At 40.2% G+C, this 22,559-nt stretch overlaps 1 protein-coding gene across 5 annotated transcripts in view; it reads left to right on the top strand.

The window, feature by feature from the left end:
* The first annotated feature begins 435 nt into the window (after window positions 1-435).
* MDFIC (MyoD family inhibitor domain containing) overlaps window positions 436-22,559 on the top strand; it is a 217,580-nt gene continuing 195,456 nt past the window's right edge. Inside the window, exons 1-4 of one of the 5 annotated variants that reach the window (XM_053716700.1) lie at window positions 436-571; window positions 4,336-4,481; window positions 14,433-14,544; window positions 15,364-15,515. In XM_053716700.1, the coding sequence (XP_053572675.1) occupies window positions 15,422-15,515 (94 nt within the window). In that variant the 5' untranslated portion in view covers window positions 436-571; window positions 4,336-4,481; window positions 14,433-14,544; window positions 15,364-15,421. Of the gene's footprint in view, window positions 572-4,138; window positions 4,482-14,432; window positions 14,545-15,363; window positions 15,516-20,612; window positions 20,817-22,559 lie in introns of those variants that run through there. The other 4 variants (XM_053716704.1, XM_053716699.1, XM_053716701.1 and 1 more) reach the window with 4 other exon arrangements.

The following is a 22,559-nucleotide window of genomic DNA, read 5'->3' as shown; positions in this document are numbered from 1 at the left end:
AACTATCATACAACTGGCATTATGCCTCACTTATTTGGCATATAGTTATGTATCCAACTATTACATACAAACCCACCATTGAGATATGGGGGAAAACATGCAAAGAGCTGTTTTGGGTTAAACATTGTGTTATGTAGTATAACTTAAAGTACATCTTTGTCACCTCAACATCATGTTTGTTTTTTTGCTGGCATTAACAAAACAATGTTATACTAAAATGTCAAATCAGACTTTTTAGAACACAGGCAGAACACATCAATACGTGGCCTAGTAAGCAGCACTTGAACTGTATGTTTCTTTCATAATGCTCATCTTAGTCATAACTTGAAAGGCTTTGCAGTGCCTTCAAGTCCTAACACGTACTGTAAGTGGTTGAACTAGTAACGTTTCCCTGAAGTTTACAGCTGGCGATCATCCCTTAAAGAACCTCTCATTACAGAGGAGCAAGTAGTACCATATTAAATGTGTCTCTGTATAGAGGCCAAAGATTGTAGCTGCCAAATCTCTGCACCATGAATGTATCCTTTGAGAACAACTCATGCTCAGCTTCAGATGATGCTTAGATACTGTGGTGAGTAAATAAATTACAAATAACCTTTAAAAATGGTTTTAAAAAAAATGTTGCTGGATTAGCTACACCAAAAAATGAGGAACAAGGTTGTACTTCTTTCTTTTTTTTGTTTTTAGAATCCTTCATTCTTATCATTTTGTGTTTGAGCAAAGCATAATGCTCATCTAATCAAACTGTAAAGAAAATGTAAAATACATTTTGTTTCAGAAAACCAATTGTATCAAAGTATATCTAGAGCACTGGTTTTCCAACCTGTCCTTGTGCTCCCTAACAGGCCAGATTTTGAGGATATCTGAACTAGAGCATAGGTGAAATAATCAGCTGATTAGTAAACATGACTATTTTACCTGCTCTCAACCCAAGGTAATCCTGAAAATCTATAGCGTTCAATGGACACAATCCTGTAATTTTGGTGTTGTCTTCCTATACATACTTACAGCCAATCATGTCTGTCTATTCAGATCAGCTGACAATGTGTCTGTCTTCATTCCTTTGGAACGGTTATATTCCATATTCAGGTGTACAGGATGTGGTTGGAATTATCTGAAATGAAATGCAGCTAAAGTACATTGTAAACCACCTTTTATACTCTGCTCTGATAAAAAAAGATCATTTGTTACATTGTACAGTATTTATAACTTATTTCCCAATGGCACAAACAGAGAGACAACAAACAATTATTTAATTAAAATATAATTTGTTAATTCTAATTCATTCTTGTTTAAAACTATGTGTCTCTGCCAGGACTTAAAGGGCCATTATAGTTGATAAATGACATGCTTTAATTTGTTACAGCATGTGATTTTAAGACTAGCAATCCTTAAACGTTCTTTGTTTAACCCAACTTTCACTGATCCAATCAGCAGTGCACAACTCACCTGTGTTACTAGAGCTACTGATTTGGTAAGCAGCAGTTTTCACTCTGCACCAGAGTGCTCTGAGTCCCAAGTAGTATTTCTACTATGTGTTTACTTGGGTTAAATTGACAGCGCTACGAAATTTTGCTGCGCTATACAGAGAAATTATAGTAACAAATATCTAAAGGGACTGAAAGCTTAGGTATGTTTTATTTGTGTCAACTTAAATGCAGAATCCATTCTCATGTATATGTTAAAGAGTTGAAAGATTTTTTAAAGGGACACTAAACCCCCCAAAAAAACGTATCTGAAATCGCAAAAAGGAAACATTTTATATATTTTTTTTAATTTATGTTACGTTTCAAATAATTACCATTTAGTATAAATCACATTTGTAAAATCAAACGTTTTCCAAACCCACAGCCGGCTATTCTTTAACATCATCCAATCCAGACCAATAAGCGAGGTTATGAAAATGGCGGAGTATTGCCGCGATGCGCATGCGCAATTTGCTGAAGCACCATCCTTTACGTCACTCACTGTGTTTCGCTATGCAAACCAGTAACACTGTGTGGGTAATTTCGGCATCAGGGAGGAAATATGCGCATGCACGAGTTTAACGATTGCATTATGCATGCACAGGGTGACAAAATTGTTGCATAATTATATGCATTTACTTGGCATACGATTGGACATTGATTTTAATCTTGTACGGCCCATAGTTGAGGGTTGGATTAACTGACGTAATCGGCGAAAATAAAATGGATATTTTATCATGTAGAGCAGCTTTGTTGGCATGTAAAAGTAGGTAATTTATGAAATATTTATGTTTGTTATATGATATTTGGGTTATGTTTGTGCACGCAAAAAAAAAGTTTTGGAATCCTTTAAGCACATACTCCTGGGTTCTGGTATTCAAACTTGTCCTCAGGCTTACCCAACAGGCCAGGTTTTCAGGAGAGCAGACAAATAACAATGTTTATTTATCAGCTGATTATTTCACCTATGTTCTAGTTCAGATATCCTAAAAACGAGGCCTGAGGACAGGTTAAAGTAACCCATTTTGCATTTTAACCTTATTTATAATTACATTTATGCTTTATGTGATATAAAATATATAAACTAATAAAGAACCCAAGTTTTATTTTATATTTACACCTTTAATAAAGCACAATGCACTGTCTAAGAGAGTGACACATTATTTGAGGTCTGTTCTCCAAATCACACTGTGGACTAATAATTAATGAAATGGAAATAAAATTGTGCAAATGTATTTTTTTGTGTGATCACTTATACTCTGAATTCTCCAAGAAGTTTGCATTGATCATATCCTTTGTATGTGTGTATATATATATATATATATATATATATACACCCCACACAAATAGAAATTCTGTTACTCTCTTGCAAGCACACAACAAGATTAAAAGCAAAAATGGAAGAGTTAGCTACATCATTTGCACCCAGGCTGGTCAGGGGTTAACTGCTTGAGTTACTGCGAGCTGTACAGCTGTGTGTAAGTTCTATTGTACCCAGGGCTGTGAATTTTGCACTGAATGTGTACCCAGCCCAGTTTAAGAGTGCAATCAATTTGCATGTTATCTATCTATTTATTTATCTATCTATTCTTTGTAGGGATTAAATAGTGTGGTTCTCGCTCCAGGATTGAGGTATGTTATAATGTCAATGCTTTCAGCAGAACCCATGCTATTACAGGGCAAAAATCACTTAAAGGGACAGTCTACTTGATTTTTTTTATTGTTTTAAAAGATAGATAATACCTTTTTATTATCCATTTCCCAGCTTTGCACAACCAGCATTGTAATATTAATATTCTTTATAACCTGCAAACCTCTAAATTCCTGACTGTTTCTAAGCCCCAGCATGCTGCCTTTTATCTCAGTGCATTTTTTATTTAGGTTTTCACAGCCAGACAATGCTAGCTCATGTTTGCCATATAGATAACATTGTGCTCCCTCCTAATTGGCTAAAATGCAAGCATTTAAAAATCACTGAGATAAGGGTGCAGTCTGCATAAGCTTTGATACAAGGTAATCACAGAGCTAAAAAAAAAAAAAAAAGTATATAATTATAAGTGTTGGTTATGCAAAACTAGGGAATGGGTAATAAATTGATTAGCTATCTTTTTAAAGAATGACATTTTTCACCTAGAATGTCCCTTTTAAAGACACACAACATATGGGTACATCCGTCATTAAGGGGTTAAAAGCCTATTCTCCTTAACAGCTCATAAAGTAACAACAACATGGGTATAATGCTACTTAAAAATAATAATTTTATTAAAATAGTAACATTGAAAAGTGCAACGTATCTAATTTCTACATGCAGAATTATTGTTTTCTAAAATCGGTCTGCAAACACAAAATTATGTTTATCAAAACTATAATTGATCAATTATATTGTTGGTATCTAATATAATAACACCTAAAACACTATGTGGCCAGATTTTGCAAAAAATATATAGTAGGTGAGTTTCTGTGAATTCTCCTCTCACTAAATTTTAAACTTATAAATGGCTTTTGTACTGCGCATTACAAAGTAAAGAAACTTTTTCTCATGAGTTGACAAAAGCTAGTTTTACTTTCTGCAGTAGAAAATATCACACTCAAAGTCATCTGTCAACTTTATCTTTAAAGTAATGAATAACTTGCTAGGCACTAGATGGCGTGTGATTGTATGTGCACGGGGTGTATGTGGGAGTGAATTTGTGTCTGTGTGTGGAGTTTCAGAACTGAGCTGTAATGGCCGCTAACTGAGTATCTCAGTACAGAAGCAGTTTTAAACTTTCTGAATTAAGAAGCCTTTTCCTCTGTAGCTTTAAAGTCAGAAACCGGGTTGCAGAATATTCATATTATACTGTTTTTTTTGTTTTTTTGGATCACCCAGTGAGATAATGTGAGACAAGTTATAACTACTGAAGACTGAAAGTTTTGTTGAACAAGGAACTTGAGCGCTGTGTAGTTTTGAACATCTGCACTAAAGAATCCTTTCCCAGCTGGACACTGCTGCAGACAACTATAGCGTATACAACTGTGAGTATGAGTATTTTTTGTTTGGGGAAATGGGTAAAGAAATGTAAAGGGAACTACAAACTTCACTCACATTCTTTCTTAGCTAATTAATACCAGCCGTCCCAATTACATTTCAGCAAGGTTGAATGAACACCCATAGCTGAAAGAAAGAGGGCTAAATTATAAGGCATCATTGGGAGTAAAGTCCAGAAACATATAAACAATGATGACAGCTGGAAATTAATAGGTAATGCTGTCTGCTTCCACATGTGTATAGCACAGTGTTTTGGGTATGAATTTTGGGCACACCCTTATCTGAAAAGGTGGTAAAGATAAAAAGATCAAATGGCACTTTATGGTTTGTTAGAACTGTAATATAACCACTTAGATGAGTAATTGGGAAGATCTGAATATTACAGAAAACAATGTTCATTTGCTGAAACATCAGAGCATCCAAATAATGGTAAAATCTTAATTTATTGTTCTAAATTATTTTCTAGGCCAATGGCATTATTTTACTTAAAAATGATACAGACACACACTGGTACAGGCACACACTGCTGAGAGACCATGCTAGTACCTACTGTACAGGCACATACTGCTGAGAGACCATGCTAGTACCTACTATACAGGCACATACTGCTGGGAGACCATGCTAGTACCTACTGTACAGTCACATACCGCTGAGAGACCCTGTCAATACCTACTGTACAGGCACACACTGCTGAGAGGCCCTGTCAATACCTACTGTACAGGCACACACTGCTGAGAGACCCTGTCAATACCTACTGTACAGGCACACACTGCTGAGAGACCCTGCTGAAACCTACTGTACAGGTACACACTGCTGAGAGACCCTGCTAGTACCTACTGTACAGGCACACACTGCTGAGAGACCCTGCTGAAACCTACTGTACAGGTACACACTGCTGAGAGGCCATGCTAGTACCTACTGTACAGGCACATACTGCTGGGAGACCATGCTAGTACCTACTGTACAGGCACACGCTGCTGAGAGGCCCTGTCAATACCTACTGTACAGGCACACACTGCTGAGAGACCCTGTCAATACCTACTGTACAGGCACACACTGCTGAGAGACCCTGCTGAAACCTACTGAACAGGTACACACTGCTGAGAGACCCTGCTAGTACCTACTGTGCATGCTAGTACCTACTGTACAGGCACCCACTGCTGAGAGACTCTGCTAGTACCTACTGTACAGGCACACACTGCTGAGAGAACCTGCCAATACCTACTGTACAGGCACACACTGCTGAGAGAACCTGCCAATACCTACTGTACAGGCACACACTGCTGAGAGAACCTGCCAATACCTACTGTACAGGCACACACTGCTGAGAGACCCTGCTAGTACCTACTGTACAGGCAAACACTGCTGAGAGACCCGGCTAGTACCTACTGTACAGGCAAACACTGCTGAGAGACCCTGCTAGTACCTACTGTACAGGCACATACTGCTGAGAGACCCTGCTAGTACCTACTGTACAGGCACATACTGCTGAGACCCTGCTAGTACCTACTGTACAGGCACTTACTGCTGAGAGACCCTGCTAGTACCTACTGTACAGGCACACACTGCTGAGAGACCCTGCTAGTACCTACTGTACAGGTACACACTGCTGAGACCCTGCTAGTACCTACTGTACAGGTAGACACTGCTGAGAGACCCTGCTAGTACCTACTGTACAGGCAGAGACTGCTGAGAGACGCTGCTAGTATCTACTGTACAGGCACACACTTCTGAGAGACCCTGCTAGTACCTACTGTACAGGCACACACTGCTGAGAGACCTTGCTAGTACCTACTGTACAGGCACACACTGCTGAGAGACCTTGCTAGTACCTACTGTACAGGCAGAGACTGCTGGCAGACCCTGATAGTACCTACTTAATAGGCACACACTGCTGAGAGACCCTGCTAGTACCTACTGTACAGGCACACACTGCTGAGAGACCCTGCTAGTACCTACTGTACAGGCACACACTGCTGAGAGACCCTGCTAGTACCTACTGTACAGGCACACACTGCTGAGACCCTGCTAGTACCTTCTGTACAGGCAAATACTGCTAAGAGACCCTGCTAGTACCTACTGTACAGGCACACACTGCTGAGAGACCCTGTTAGTACCTACTTTACAGGCAGAGACTGCTGAGAGACGTGCTAGTATCTACTGTACAGGCACACAATGCTGAGATACCCTGCTAGTACCTACTTAATAGGCACACACTGCTAAGAGACCATGCTAGTACCTACTGTACAGGCAGAGACTGCTGAAAGACCCTGCTAGTACCTACTGTACAGGCACACACTGCTGAGAGACCCTGCTAGTACCTTCTGTACAGGCACATACTGCTGAGAGACCCTGTTAGTACCTACTTTACAGGCAGAGACTGCTGAGAGATGGTGCTAGTATCTACTGTACAGACACACACTGCTGAGAGACCCTGCTAGTACCTTCTGTACAGGCACATACTGCTGACAGACCCTGCTAGTATCTACTGTACAAGCACACACTGCTGAGAGACCCTGCTAGTATCTACTGTACAAGCACACACTGCTGAGAGACCCTGCTAATACCTACTGTACAGGCACACACTGCTGAGAGACCCTGTTAGTACCTACTTTACAGGAAGAGACTGCTGAGAGACACTGCTAGTACCTACTGTACAGGCACACACTGCTGAGAGACCCTGCTAGTACCTACTGTACAGGCACATACTGCTGAGACCCTGCTAGTACCTACTGTACAGGCACACACTGCTGAAAGACACTGCTAGTGCTTACTGTACAGGCACACACTGCTGAAAGACACTGCTAGTACTTACTGTACAGGCACACACTGCTGAGAGACCCTGCTAGTACCTACTGTACAGGCACACACTGCTGAAAGACACTGCTAGTACTTACTGTACAGACACACACTGCTGAGAGACCCTGCTAGTACCTTCTGTACAGGCACATACTGCTGAGAGACCCTGTTAGTACCTTCTGTACAGACACACACTGCTGAGAGACCCTGCTAGTACCTTCTGTACAGACACACACTGCTGAGAGACCCTGCTAGTACCTTCTGTACAGGCACACACTGCTAAGAGACCCTGTTAGTACCTACTTTACAGGCACACACTGTTGAGAGACCCTGCTAGTTCCTACTCTACAGGCACACACTGTTGAGAGACCCTGCTAGTACCTACTCTACAGGCACACACTGCTGAGAGACCCTGTTAGTACCTACTTTACAGGCACACACTGCTGAGAGACCCTGCTAGTACCTACTCTACAGGCACACACTGCTGAGAGACCCTGTTAGTACCTACTTTACAGGCAGAGACTGCTTAGAGACTCTGCTAGTACCTACTGTACAGGCACACACTGCTTAGAGACCATGTTAGTACATACTTTACAGGCACACACTGCTGAGAGACCCTGTTAGTACCTACTTTTAAGGCAGAGACTGCTGAGAGACTCTGCTAGTACCTACTGTACAGGCACACACTGCTCAGAGACCCTGTTAGTACCTACTGTAAAGGCACACACTGCTGAGAGACCCTGCTAGTACCTACTCTACAGGCACACACTGTTGAGAGACCCTGCTAGTACCTACTGTACAGGCACACACTGCTGAGAGACGCTGCTAGTACCTACTGTACAGGCACACACTGCTGAGAGACCCTGCTAGTACCTACTGTACAGACACACACTGCTGAGAGACCCTGCTAGTACCTACTGTACAGGCACACGCTGCTGAGAGACCCAGCTAGTACCTATTGTACAGGCACACGCTGCTGAGAGACCCAGCTAGTACCTATTGTACAGTCAGAGACTTCTAACAGAATAATGTTCACGCAGCACAGCCTTAAAGGTGCAACTCGCCACATGCTCACACAGTCTTGAAGGGACATGCACACAAAACCCACACATCCTTTTAAAGAACAATTCACACCACACACATACTTAAAGGGAAAAATCACTGCTGAGAGACCCTGCTAGTACCTACTGTACAGGCACATACTGCTGACAGACCCTGCTAGTACCTACTTTATAGGCACACACTGCTGAAAGACACTGCTATTACCTAGTACCTACTGTACAGGCAGAGACTGCTGAAAGACCCTGCTAGTACCTTCTGTAGAGGCACATACTGCTGAGAGACCCTGCTAGTACCTACTGTACAGGCACACACTGCTGAGAAACCCTGTTAGTATCTACTTTACAGGCAGAGACTGCTGAGAGACGGTGCTAGTACCTTCTGTACAGGCACACACTGCTGAGAGACCCTGTTAGTATCTACTGTACAGGCACACACTGCTGAGAGACCCTGCTAGTACCTTCTGTACAGGCACATACTGCTGAGAGACCCTGCTAGTACCTTCTGTACAGGCACATACTGCTGACAGACCCTGCTAGTACCTACTGTACAAGCACACACTGCTGAGAGACACTGCTAGTACCTACTGTACAGGCACACACTGCTGAGAGACCCCGCTAGTACCTACTGTACAGGCACACACTGCTGAGAGACCCTGCTAGTACCTACTGTACAGGCACACACTGCTGAAAGACACTGCTAGTACTTACTGTACAGACGCACACTGCTGAGAGACCCTGCTAGTACCTTCTGTACAGGCACACACTGCTGAGAGACCCTGTTAGTACCTACTGTACAGGCACACACTGCTGAGAGACGCTGCTAGTACCTACTGTACAGGCACACACTGCTGAGAGACTCTGCTAGTACCTACTGTACAGGCACACACTGCTGAGAGACTCTGCTAGTACCTACTGTACAGGCACACACTGCTGAGAGACCCTGCTAGTACCTACTGTACAGGCACACACTGCTGAGAGACTCTGCTAGTACCTACTGTACAGGCACACACTGCTGAGAGACGCTGCTAGTACCTACTGTACAGGCACACACTGCTGAGAGACTCTGCTAGTACCTACTGTACAGGCACACACTGCTGAGAGACTCTGCTAGTACCTACTGTACAGGCACACACTGCTGAGAGACTCTGCTAGTATCTACTGTACAGGCACACACTGCTGAGAGACTCTGCTAGTATCTACTGTACAGGCACACACTGCTGAGAGACTCTGCTAGTATCTACTGTACAGGCACACACTGCTGAGAGACCCTGCTAGTATCTACTGTACAGGCACACACTGCTGAGAGACCCAGCTAGTACCTATTGTACAGGCACACACTGCTGAGAGACCCTGCTAGTACCTACTGTACAGGCACACACTGCTGAGAGACTCTGCTAGTATCTACTGTACAGGCACACACTGCTGAGAGACCCAGCTAGTACCTATTGTACAGTCAGAGACTGCTGAAAGACTCTGCTAGTACCTACTGTACAGGCACACACTGCTGAGAGACTCTGCTAGTATCTACTGTACAGGCACACACTGCTGAGAGACCCAGCTAGTACCTATTGTACAGTCAGAGACTGCTGAAAGATGCTACTAGTACCACTGTACAGGCACACACTGCTGACAGACTAATGTTCACGCAGCACAGCCTTAAAGGTGCAACTCGCCGCATGCTCACACAGTCTCGAAGGGACATGAACACAAAACCCACACAGCCTTTTAATGGACAACTCACACCACACACATACTTAGAGGGAAAAATCACAGTCATGTTCACACAGTGCAGCCTTAGGAGCAGCTTGTTGCATGTTCACACAGTCTTAAAGGGACATGCACACACAACCCACACAGCCTTTAAAAGGTCAACTCACATGACACGCACAGTCTGTGAGGGACAGATCAGAGTAATGTTCAAACAGCTTAGACATAAAAGTCAGCTTGCCACCTGCTCATACAGTCTTAAAGGGGCAGGCATAAAACCTTTAAAAGGTCAACTCACACAACGTACATTCTTAAAGGGAAAGATCACTGAGCATTTGCACGCGACGCACAAAGCCTTAAAGGGACGATCAATCTTAAAGGGAGAGGAGTGCACACACATACACACAAACATTCACAGCCTTTAAAGGAACAACAGTCTGTGTGTCTGCTGTATATATTTTTGTGCATAGTCTGTGTTTGGGTGTGCATTTGCAATGATCTGTCCTTTGAAAGGCTGTGTGCATTGCGTGTGCCTGTACCTTTATGATAGTGTGCGCGTGAGGTGAGCTTCACTTTTAAGGCTGTGTAAACTGTGTTTGTGTATTGTCTTTTAAGACTGTGTGCGTGTGATGTGAATTGTCACAAGACTGTGAGTGCCTGTCCCTTTAAGATTTATTGGGTGAGCTGTCCTTTTAAGGCTGCCAGTCATGTATTTGATTATGCGTGCTGTGGTTAGCCCCTGTGTTTTAAGGTGTGCTTTAAAGTTGTGTGCACTGTGTGAGTGTGCTAGCTTTTTAAGTCTGTGTGCACATGGTGTTAACTGTTTCTTTAATGATGTTTACACTGTGCGTACGGTGGCCTGACCCTTTAAAACTGTTTTTGGTGTGGTTTAAGGCTGTGTGCATTGTTTAACTACACCGTGCCTTTAAAAACTATGTGCAGGCTGGAAGCAGTTCTTTTAAGGACGTGTGCCCTCTGTATGTGTGCGCTTGTTCCATTTAGAGAGTGTGTATTTTGGTGTGAGCAGTCCCTTTAATGCTAAGTGCACTGTATTTGTTTGTGCATGCTGTTATCTGTCCCTTTAAGACTTTACTTAGGTGTGCTTTAAAGCTGTGTGCATTGTGTGTGTGCCTTTAAGGTTGTGTACGCTGTTTTTGTGCACCAGAACAATTAAAAAATGAAGACTGTGTGTGTGATGTCAACTGTCCCTTAAAAGGCTGTGTGTGTGTGTGTGTGTCACTTTAAGATTGAGCACCCTTTTAAGACTCTGTGCATTTGGGTCTGCTTATAAAACTGTGTGCCTGTCCCTTGCATGGTATTGGTTGTTCCTTTAAGGCTGTGTGTATTGGGTGTTTGTGCATCTGTACCTTTAAGACTGCGTGTGTGCGTGGTACAAGTTTAAAAACTGTGTTGTCCCTTTTAAGGCTGTGTGTGTTGTGTGCAGATGGTTACTGTGATCTGCATGTGGTGTGAGTTGATCCTTTAATGGTTGTGTGTGCCTGTCCCTTTATGACTGTTTGGGCATGCTACGAGTTTCCTTTTAATTATGTGCTGTGTGAACATTACTGTGAGCTGTCACTTAAAGACTGTGCATGTGGTGAGTGACCCTTTTAAAGGTTGTGTGCCTATCACTTTAAGACTGTGTGAGAAGGTGCCAAGCTGTCCTTTAAGGCTGCACTATGTGAACTGTGATCTGTCCCTTATAGACTATGGGGTCAATTTATTAATGTGCGGACGGACATGATCCGATATAGCGTATCATGTCTGCCACACATCGATAAATGCTGACAGCATACTCTGTCAGCATTTATCATTGCACCAGCAGTTCTTGTGCGGATTGCTGTCGTGGCGGACGAGATAAGGAGCAGCTGTCGTAGGACCGCTGCTTCCTAACTTCCGCTTCAGCCGGAACTGAAGCGAAGTGGGTTGGAGGCGGCATCCGCTGCTTCTTAAATAGACCCCTATGGGTGAGATGTGAGTTAAACCGTTAAAGGTTGTGTGTGCATGTTCCTTTTTAGATTGTTTGAGCAGGCAGCAAGCTGTCTTTTAAGGCTGTTCTGTATGAACATTACTGTGATCTTTCCCTTTAAAACTGTGCATGTGGTGTGCCTGTCCCTTTTAAAGGGCCACTGTAAGTAAATATTTTCTATGCCTGTTACTAACTAACTACCCCAAATACGCTTTTTATCAATAGCATTTCATTAACATATCTCTACCGTATATCAGAAATCTTGTCTGCAAATTTAATTGTTTTCCAAACCCACTCCGTGGGTATCCTTTGCTCTGTACCAATACGTTTACAATACCTAGGTTTCAAAATGGCGCTTTAAACACAAAGTTATTGGTTTAAGTATTTTGAACATGCAGTGCTGAAAATAGTGGGCAGGATAACGTGACATCATCGGCGAATAAAAGATATAACTTTTAGAACGTTATGAAACTTTGTTTTGGAGAAAATATAGGTCAGTAGGTTTTAATTAATGTTTATTAACTTTAATATGTTAGTTGTTTAGCTTAAAAATTATAACAGAATGTAATCCTTTAAGACTGTGTGAGCTGTACCTTTAAGGCTGTGATGTGTGAACATTAGTCTCTCAGCAGTGTGTGCCTGTACAGTAGGTACTAGCAGGGTCTCTCAACAGTGTGTGCCTGTACAGTAGGTACTAGCAGGGTCTCTCAGCAGTATGTGCCTGTGCAGTAGATATCGTCAGCGTCTCTCAGCAGTCTGTGCCTATACAGTAGGTACTTGCATAGTCTCTCAGCAGTGTGTACTTGTACAGTAGGTACTAGCAGGGTCTCTCAGAAGTGTGTGCCTGTACAGTAGGTAGTAGCAGGGTCTCTCAGCAGTGTGTGCCTGTACAGTAGGTACTAGCAGGGTCTCTCAGCAGTGTGTGCCTGTACAGTAGGTACTAGCAGGGTCTCTCAGCAGTGTGTGCCTGTACAGTAGGTACTAGCAGGGTCTCTCAGTAGTGTGTGCCTGTACAGAAGGTACTTGCATAGTCTCTCAGCAGTGTGTACTTGTACAGTAGGTACTAGCAGGGTCTCTCAGCAGTGTGTGCCTGTACAGTAGGTACTAGCAGGGTCTCTCAGCAGTGTGTGCCTGTACAGTAGGTACTAGCAGGGTCTCTCAGCAGTGTGTGCCTGTACAGTAGGTACTAAGCAAAATATTATCTTCCAGCACTGGTGGTAGGAGTGCAGGCTTGAAGAGCTCCTGCCAAAGCTCCAAACAGATAGATCAAATGCAAAAAGTTCAAGCAGCACCTCCAATTGTACCAAATATTCAATTTTATTGTACCAAGGCACACAAAATCATGACGTTTGAATATTTGGTACAATTGGAGGTGCTGCTTGAACTTTTTGCATTTGATCTACAGTAGGTACTAGCAGGGTCTCTTAGCAGTGTGTGCCTGTACAGAAGGTACTAGCAGGGTCTCTCAGCAGTCTCTGCTGTACAGAAGGTACTAGCAGGGTCTCTCAGCAGTGTTTGCCTGTACAGTAGGTACTAGCAGGGTCTCTCAGCAGTGTGTGCCTATACAGTAGGTACTAGCAGGGTCTCTCAGCAGTCTCTGCTGTACAGAAGGTACTAGCAGGGTCTCTCAGCAGTGTGTGCCTGTACAGTAGGTACTAGCAGGGTCTCTCAGCAGTGTGTGCCTGTACAGTAGGTACTAGCAGGGTCTCTCAGCAGTGTGTGCCTGTACAGTAGGTACTAGCAGGGTCTCTCAGCAGTGTGTGCCTGTACAGTAGGTAATGGCAGGGCTGCTTTTAGTAACTGTGTACAGTAAACAGTTACACATGTATACAAACCTGCTGAAAAGAATACAACTATGTATGCTGAGGGCTTCATACAATCTATTAATGTAGGTGAGCAGAGCTGATGTGTAAGTGTTGGCTACTGAAAGTCTGTGGGGGAAATCAGGATTTTACACCCCAAAATGTGTCTCCCCTTTTTATTTTGGGAGACACAAACAGTGCAGAATTGTTGGTGGTCCTTAAAACCCCCTTTTTTAATTAAAATAATGCTGTATGGCCGACAAGTTCATTAAGATGCTATTGTCAGATTTTACCATGTAATGTTTTTTTCAGTACTTTTTCAGTACTTAAGAGGTTAACCTGCTATGTATGTCAAGCACTGCTATATATGATACATATGTTCATGCCTGAAAATCAGTTGTACAGTTTAATTTCCAAACGTTTCACATTTATGATGATTGTTACTTTATAAATGTAATCATCAGTTAGTTTTTGTATTAGATCTGCTGGTACAGTCCATGATTCATAAAGGCAGAGCCAGGTCCTCCTCATCCTCTTTAAGTTTTGACTCAAGGTCCATAAGAAGGCGGCACCCGAATCCTCCTCCTTTCTCTGTTTTAGGGCTGCCGGCTGCCTGCCAGAGTGGGATGATTTGACTCGAGTCTCCGGAAATGATGAAAATAAGGATTGAAAAAGTGAGAGAAGAGTGAAAAAAAAGTTTCTTCTGTGCGAGGTAAATAAAAGTTTCAAAGATTTTTTTTATTTTCTGTAGTGGTGAATGGGAGGGGAGATAATTGTACTAATTATCTGCATGTGTGCTTACAGCTAACGGGATGGCACAGTGAGTGGAGATGCACTCTGACTGTTATCCTGCTAGCTTTGTGGTGCCTGCTGTTTTATAACGCTGATAGTTACTGCTGCCCCTTCTTGAACCTCTTGACTTGTTTTCTGGCTTATGCAACTAGCGTGCAAAATGCATTTTTACTGCTCCATGCTTGCAACAAGTTATATCATGTCCTCTTTACTTCTTTTGGGACATTACTCATACAACTGACAAACTTTTTTTACCATGTGACAACCATGACACACATTAACAACCCATGATGTCTTTTACTGCAGCAGTAATGACATGTAAATAGTTTTACTATTAATTTACTTATTTAAAGTTGTATAGTCAATTAGTTATGCAGTGCAGAAATAAACTATATCTCTTCACCTACTCTGTCCTAAAATAATTTATCTTCATCAACCTTGTCCATACCTAAAGGATAAAAAAAAGTCCTTATCCTAACAGATCAATCATAACAATATGCAAATGATATTTTATACTGTGCAATAGTATATTGAATATTGCAGTGCATACATGTAGATTTTGGATATTTAACCTCTTATCTGCCACTATAGAAGCTTCCTACAATAGTAACTGGCATTCAAGGGGTTACACATTTCCTTTTTTTTTTTTTTTTATTAGTTCTGGAGTAATGTATGAATACCTTTAGGGGGTATACAATTACTAAATATTCATATATATATACTTTGTTTTCCTTTTTAGAGCTGCCTGGTGGTTTTGATTTGGCTACATTTATATTTCTCGCTGAGCGACCTGGCAGATGTCCCAAGTGACAGAACCTCTTATGCCTGGGCCTGAGGGGCCCGCGCAGGAAGCAGAAGCTGAAGAGAGCCTCTTAATTTCCCTTCCACTTGGTAAGTTCTTGATAACTGTATTCAGATACAGTTATTCACTCTATGTTTGTTTTATTGGAGAAACTGGACATTAACTGAGTGACTTTTTTTTTTTTCTATAAGTTATGCTTTGAATATAAGCCCCGTAATTTAACCCCTTCCCTCCTATGTGTTAACCCTCCAACTTTATTGTGAATGACACCTGACACTCATGTGACTTTTAACGTCATGTGTCGGAATGTTTGTGTAATAATAATGGAATACTGCAGCTGTTTATATGAGAACAGCATAAGATATCAGCAGCAAAACTCTTCTTTTTAGAACATCAGTATTTAAAATAAACAGGTAAAAGAGACATACTAGTTGAAAAAGTTACATGCTCCATTCCATTAGTGCATGTCATTTTAAGACTAGCGACAGTGCTAGATTACAAGTGGAGCTCTATTTATTGCTTTCCCTTTTGTGTTAACTGCGCTAGATGTAAGCTTTTTGTGTGTGTTGGGTAGCATGCATATCACAAGATGAAAGTAAAACGTTTTTGCAGAAGCGCTAACCTGGCAAGCGCAAAAAGCCGGTTAGAATATTGCGAGGAGGTTAAAGGGATAGGAAAGTCAAAATTAAACCTGCATGATAGACACTTTTAAAGGGACAGTCTAGTCCAAAATAAACTTTCATTATTATTTTTATTGGTTATTTGTAGAGCGCCAACAGATTCTGCAGCATGTCATTTTAAACAACTTTCCCATTTACTTTTATCACCAATGTTGCTTTGTTCTTTTGGTATTCTTAGTTGAAAGCTAAACCTAGGAGGTTCACATACTAATTTCTTAGACCTTAAAGGGCCATGAAACCCACATTTTTTCTTTCATGATTTAGAAAGAGAATGTAATTTTAAACATCTTTCTAATTTACTTATATTATCTAATTTGTTTTATTCTCTTGATATTCTTTGCTGAAAAGCATATGTAGATATGCTCAGTAGCTGCTGATTGGTTGCTGCACATAGAAGCCTTGTGTGATTGGCTCACCATGTGCATTGCTTTTTCTTCAACTAAGGATATCTAAACAATGAAGCAAAATAAGTAATAGAAGTAAATTGTAATGTTTAAATTTCTATTCTCTATCTGAATCAAGAAAGAAAGATTTTGGGTTTAGTGGCCCTTTAAAGGCCGCCTCTTATCTGAATGCATTTTGACAGTTTTTCACCACAAGAGGGTGTTAGTTCATGTGTGTCATAAAGATAACACTGTGCTCATGCACGTGGAGTTACCTAGGAGTCAGCACTGATTGGCTAAAATGCAAGTTTGTCAAATGAACTGAAATAAGGGGCAGTTTGCAGAGGCTTAGATACAAGGTAATCACAGATATAAAAAGTGTATTTATATAACTGTGTTGGTTATGCAGAACTAGGGAATGGGTAATGAATTACCTATCTTTTAAGACAATAAAAATTCTGTTGTAGACTGTTTAAATTCACTTCTATTTTCAAATGTGCTTTTTTCTTTTGGTATCCCTTGTTGGAAAATAATACCACATATCCTACACTAATGGGAGCTAGCTGCGGATTGATGCCTGCAAACATTTGTCTCTTGTGATTGGTTGACTAGATGAGTTCAGCTAGCTGTCAGTAATGCAATTCTGTAGTAGTACAATGCTCATTTTCCTTTTGCAGTTATATCCATTTGAAGTGGAAACGTACATGAATGCATTTCATATCTGAATAGTATTATTCTTCCAATACACACACATTTAGTAAAATGTATCACAGTTTCATTGATAGCTTTCACTGTGCATGTGCCCGTATACGCCTGAATTCAAACACTGCAGTAGCTTAGAGTGTGTATTCTAATGGCGATGACTCAGTTTGTATACTCACTAACAAATACATCACTGAAGGCTATTTGAAACAGCGCTAACTTTTACGACCAGCCTTTTTGCCACTAGGCATGAATTGAAAAAATACTTATTTTCAGCATTGAAATGCAGAGGTGCATCTCAGTTTTGCATTAAATGTTCTTTTAAAGGTGTATGAACCCCACATTGTTTCATGACAATTGGGTTTCTCTTCAACAAAGAATATCATGGGAATGACAAAACATTTTTATAATAGAAGTAAATTGGAAACTGTTTTTTTTATTGTATGCTCTGTGTGAATCCCAAAAGACAATGTGTTTCATATCCCTTTAAAGTTAGTCTAGAAAAATATGGTAATGTTATTAACATGTAACCTTTGGTCCAAAAGTCTTTTGTATTATGGAATCTTCTTAGTATCAACTGTATTTTATATGAATTTGGGACATAAGTCAAAATTTCTTGACTCAGATAGAGCATTCAGCTTACCATTTTCTTGGTATCCTTTGCTGAAAACCATAGGCAGATAGGCTTAGAAGCAGCAATGCACTACTGGGAGCTAGCTGCTGATTGTTGGCTATGCACATGCGCCTACAATTATTGGTTCACCAGATGTCTTGAGCTAGCTCACAGCAGTGCATTACTGCTTTGGTGCTGATTTTAACTATGTATGTAACCCATCTGAAGGAGTTAAATGCTTTGCTATGTGCAAGCGGTAGAGGAATAATAAAATGCTTATTTAATATTTTCTATTAAAGGAATATAAAGGTCAAAACTGAAGTGTCCTTGGATGCATTTAACCCCTTAAAGACCAGTACCCTGAATGTCGCAGGTCTTTCTATAGAAGTGCGTTTTTTTAATAGCACGGTCTCACCGCCAGCTGCGAGACCGCACTATTGTAACAAGCCTGCAGGAGGGAGGGTGGGTCTAATAGGGTGGACTTGTGACTCGCGACAAGACCTGCACTATAGCAAGCAGGCAAACCCTTTATGACCCTTTAACGGGTTAGATTTTAAATAGAAGCCTTTTTGAAATATTCTTCCATTAGCAAAAAGGCTTCTAGGAAAATGTATTACTGTTTTTAAGCGGCATATGGACATATTCTGTGAGGGCCTGTGCACCAGCATTCAAACACCACACCTATCAGCAGTTGCTTGTATTGTAAATTATAAGTATTTACAGACGCAATACATACCACCACCAGCAATCTGAGCTTTAATAATGGTGCACACCGCATATGTGCGTATGCAGCTGAAATAGTAATAACTTTTACTAGAAGCGTTTTTGATATTGGAAGTGTATTGCAAAAAAAACACTTCTATTTAAAACTGCACCCATACACTTCACTTAAAGAGCCCCATTTATCAAGCTCTCGCCAGAAACAGCAGTTATGAAGCAGCGATCTAAAGACTGTTGCGCCATAACCCTGTCCGCCTGATCTGATCAAGTACGATCGGGTTGATTGACACCTCCCTGCTGGCGGTCTGCAGGGGGCTCTTGTGAGCTGCTGGTGCAATGCTGAATACGGAGAGCGTATTGCTCTCCGCATTCAGCGAGGTCTTGCGGACCTGATCCACACTGTCGGATCAGGTCCGCAAGACCGTTGTTAAATAAACCTTTACATCCCTTTAAAGGGACATGAAACCCAAAATGTTTTCAATGTACTTCTATTCTTAAATTTGATTTGTTCTCATGTTATTATTTGTTGAAGTGAAGAGATATCCAGATAGGTAGCGTGCACATGTCTGACACACTACGTGACGGGGAATAGTGCTGCCATCTAGTGCTCTTGGTAATGTAAAACATTGTTGCAAAACTGCTGCCATTTAGTGCTGCAAATACGTGAACTTACCTTCCTGCTTTTCAACAAAGGATAACAAGAAATTTAAGAACATTTAATAATAGAAGTGCATTAGAAAGTTGTTTAAAATTGTATGTTCTATCTGAATCATGAAAAACAAAATTGTGTTTTATGTCCCTTTACCCATAATACCCCATTTTTTAAGCCCTCCCTGGATAGTTTAGCATAGTGTGAAGTCATGAGTTAATGTCTTTTACTTTTCTAGACACTTGATTGTAAAGCATGAATGCCAGATGTGTACAGGAAATGATTGCAAAAGTTACCCCCACCCTCCTATCCCCAAATGAAAAGCAAGGCATTTTTGTTAATGTACATAAACATGGAAGCAAAAGAAACAGGCTGTATCATTATGTTATGTTTTTAAGATGGTTTGTTAGACAGTGATTCATTAAAATAGCAAAGGAATAGAGGTGTTTATAATGTCTGGCTATAAGTTTAGCGACCTCTTTATAAAGGCTTCAGCTTGCTGGAGTTACAAAGCTATTTTACACTGAAAGTTAATATTCCCCATCCCTCTGTAATATTTGGCACAGCTAGAGAATGCTGATAAGAATACGTTGGGTTTTATTACCTACATTCTTTGGTATTTAAATGTATAATCCTATTTTAAATGACCAAGTTATTGAAAATGAATACACACACATATATATATATATATATATATATATATATATATATATATATATATATATATATATATATATATATATATATTAGTCTATGCTTCAAAACAATGAAGATTGTTTAAAACCAGCTTTAAGTTTGCTGCAGTTTGAAGAAAACAGAATAAAACGGAATACCCTAAGTTACAGAACATTGTAGGGAGTGTGAGACCATTCATTCTATTACCAAGTGTATACTGTCTTGGATAAGTATTAAAGTGACAGAGACATGTAGATAAGGCAAAATGTATCATCATTGGAGGAGGACAGGTTCGCAGGTAGTGAACCTGTCCGCCTTCATTTGCCACTTGTAATGCTGCATCGCACAGCGAAATTTAACATTGCAGAAGAGGTTTCTTGTGCATTGCCTACACCTGCAGTGTGCAAACGATTTCTCAAGAGCAAGGCAAGTCAATCTCCCTGAACAAATGTACTTGTATGTCAAATAAGTGTATATGCTTATGAAATAGTTTATTTACAAAAAAATACAAAATCCATAGACTTCAATAGTGTATTATGTAGCATCTTACCGAGTTTAAAAAAAAAAGAAAAAGAATCTGAATATACCCCATTATATCACCGCTGCAGACACACAACTGCCTCCCGCACTTTCCACTGCCCATAAAGCTCACACTTAAAGGGATAGTAAACACCTTGATAATTAAAAATGAAATGTTTAGTTATATATAGTAAAACAACTTTACAATATACTGTCATTATTTATTTTACCCTCTTTTCATGTAGTTTTGCTCTGAAAATGGACTGTCTAATTCTCAAAACTGAAAAATAGCACACTGCAGACTTCTCAAGGCTAACCCTGCTATGTATCTTGCTCTAATTGGCTTTAACAGATAAAATATGCAAAGCAATGCAATTTATACCAACATAATTACTGTGGCCAACCTTGTCAGCTGCAGATTCAAGTCTAGCTGGACTCCTCCAAATAAGGCAAGTGATGGATAAAGATTGGCTATTGAACAACAGTAGCAACAAACAAGATTTTCATTTGTTAAAAATGTTTAGACTTGGCTGATATGTTATTGTATAGCACCACATGTAATTGCATGGTGTTTACTGTCCCTTTAAATGATGGCCTTCTCAGCTATGGTATAGTCTGCAGGCGTATTCCCACAAATACTGATGCTTCTATGGTCCTTTTTTTATTGACATTGAAGAGTACTAGAGGCAGATATGTCATTGGTGCTTTAAAGGGACACTGAACCCATTTTTTTTTTCTTTCATGATTCAGATAGAACATGCTATTTTAAGCAACTTTCTAAATTACTCCTATTATCAATTTTTCTTCGTTCTCTTGCTATCCTTATTTGAAAAAGAAGGCATCTAAGCTTTTGGTTTTTTTTTGGTTAAGAACTCTGGACAGCACTTTTTTATTGGTGGATGAATGTATCCACCAATCGGCAAGAACAACCCAGGTTGTTCACCAAAAATGAGTCGGCATCTAAACTTACATTCTTAAATTTCAAATAAAGATACCAAGAGAATGAAGAAAATTTGATAATAGGAGTAAAATTAGAAAGTTGCTTAAAATGTCATGCTCTATCTGAATCACAAAAGAAACAATTTGGGTTCAGTGTTCCTTTTAAAACAGATAAAAATGAACATATTTAGTCTTGTTTTTGCTCTTTAACACTTTAAGGGATATGCATCCTAAAATGTTTCTTCTGTGATCCAGATAGAGCATGCAATTTTAAACAACTTTTTAATTTACTTCTATTATCAAATTGTAGTCGTTCTCTTGGTATCTTTTTTTGAAAAGCTGGGACATATGCTCACTAGTGAGCACGTATGGAGCACTATATGATAAGTTTTGCAAGAATGTTTTCCATTTAAAAGAGCACTATATGGCAGCACTATTTCCTGCCATGTAGTGCTCCAGACACCTACCTAGGTATTGCTTCATCAAAGAATAAAATGGGAGATAAGTAAATAAGATAATAGAAGTAAAGTGGAAAATTGTATGCTCTGTCTGAATCACAAAATAATTTGTTTGGATTTCATATCCCTTTTTAAAGGGACATTAAACACTAAATAAATGCTAGATAGAATGATGCCGTGAAAGAAAAGATTAGTCTGAGAATAACATGTAGATTTATTAGTTTATTAAAGCTAATGAAAATGTATTAGTTTATTAATGTTTCATTAGCTGTTTAAATATTGACAAAATAAGTGTAAAGTTTTAGTGTCTATAAAACAATGGGAGCTGCCATGTTATAACTTAGGTTACTTTCTCTGCTGTGGCCAATTAGGGACAGTTATAAATAGGTCACTAGAGTGGGCAGCCAATGACTGAGTGTAATATAACAGTGTTCTGCACTTCCATTCTGAAATTGTGAGCTTTTTAGTTCCTGTTAGAAACGGAATTACAGGAAAGGGGGACAAAATAAATATTGAAAGTATATTGCAGACTTCTTTTTATACATATGATTTATCATTTTATATTACCATCTCAAAGTGTTTAATGTCCTTTAATGGTGTGAAGTATGGATGTTATGTCCCATTTAAAGTGAATGTAAGTTTTGATGCGGGCACCTTAATTTATTAAAATTTACATTTCACTTGTGAAAAAATATTTACCTTTTAAACTTGACAGCCGCTCCAGCTTCCCCCGGTCGTCACAAGCCATTTATGACGTCAGAAATGATGGATGGGTCATCCTCCAATCACGGCTTC

Source organism: Bombina bombina, chromosome 6 (assembly GCF_027579735.1).
Source record: "Bombina bombina isolate aBomBom1 chromosome 6, aBomBom1.pri, whole genome shotgun sequence".
In the NCBI taxonomy this organism is placed as follows: domain Eukaryota; kingdom Metazoa; phylum Chordata; class Amphibia; order Anura; family Bombinatoridae; genus Bombina; species Bombina bombina.
The sequence above is the reverse complement of the archived record's forward strand: the minus strand, read 5'-3'. Positions and strand labels throughout refer to the sequence as shown.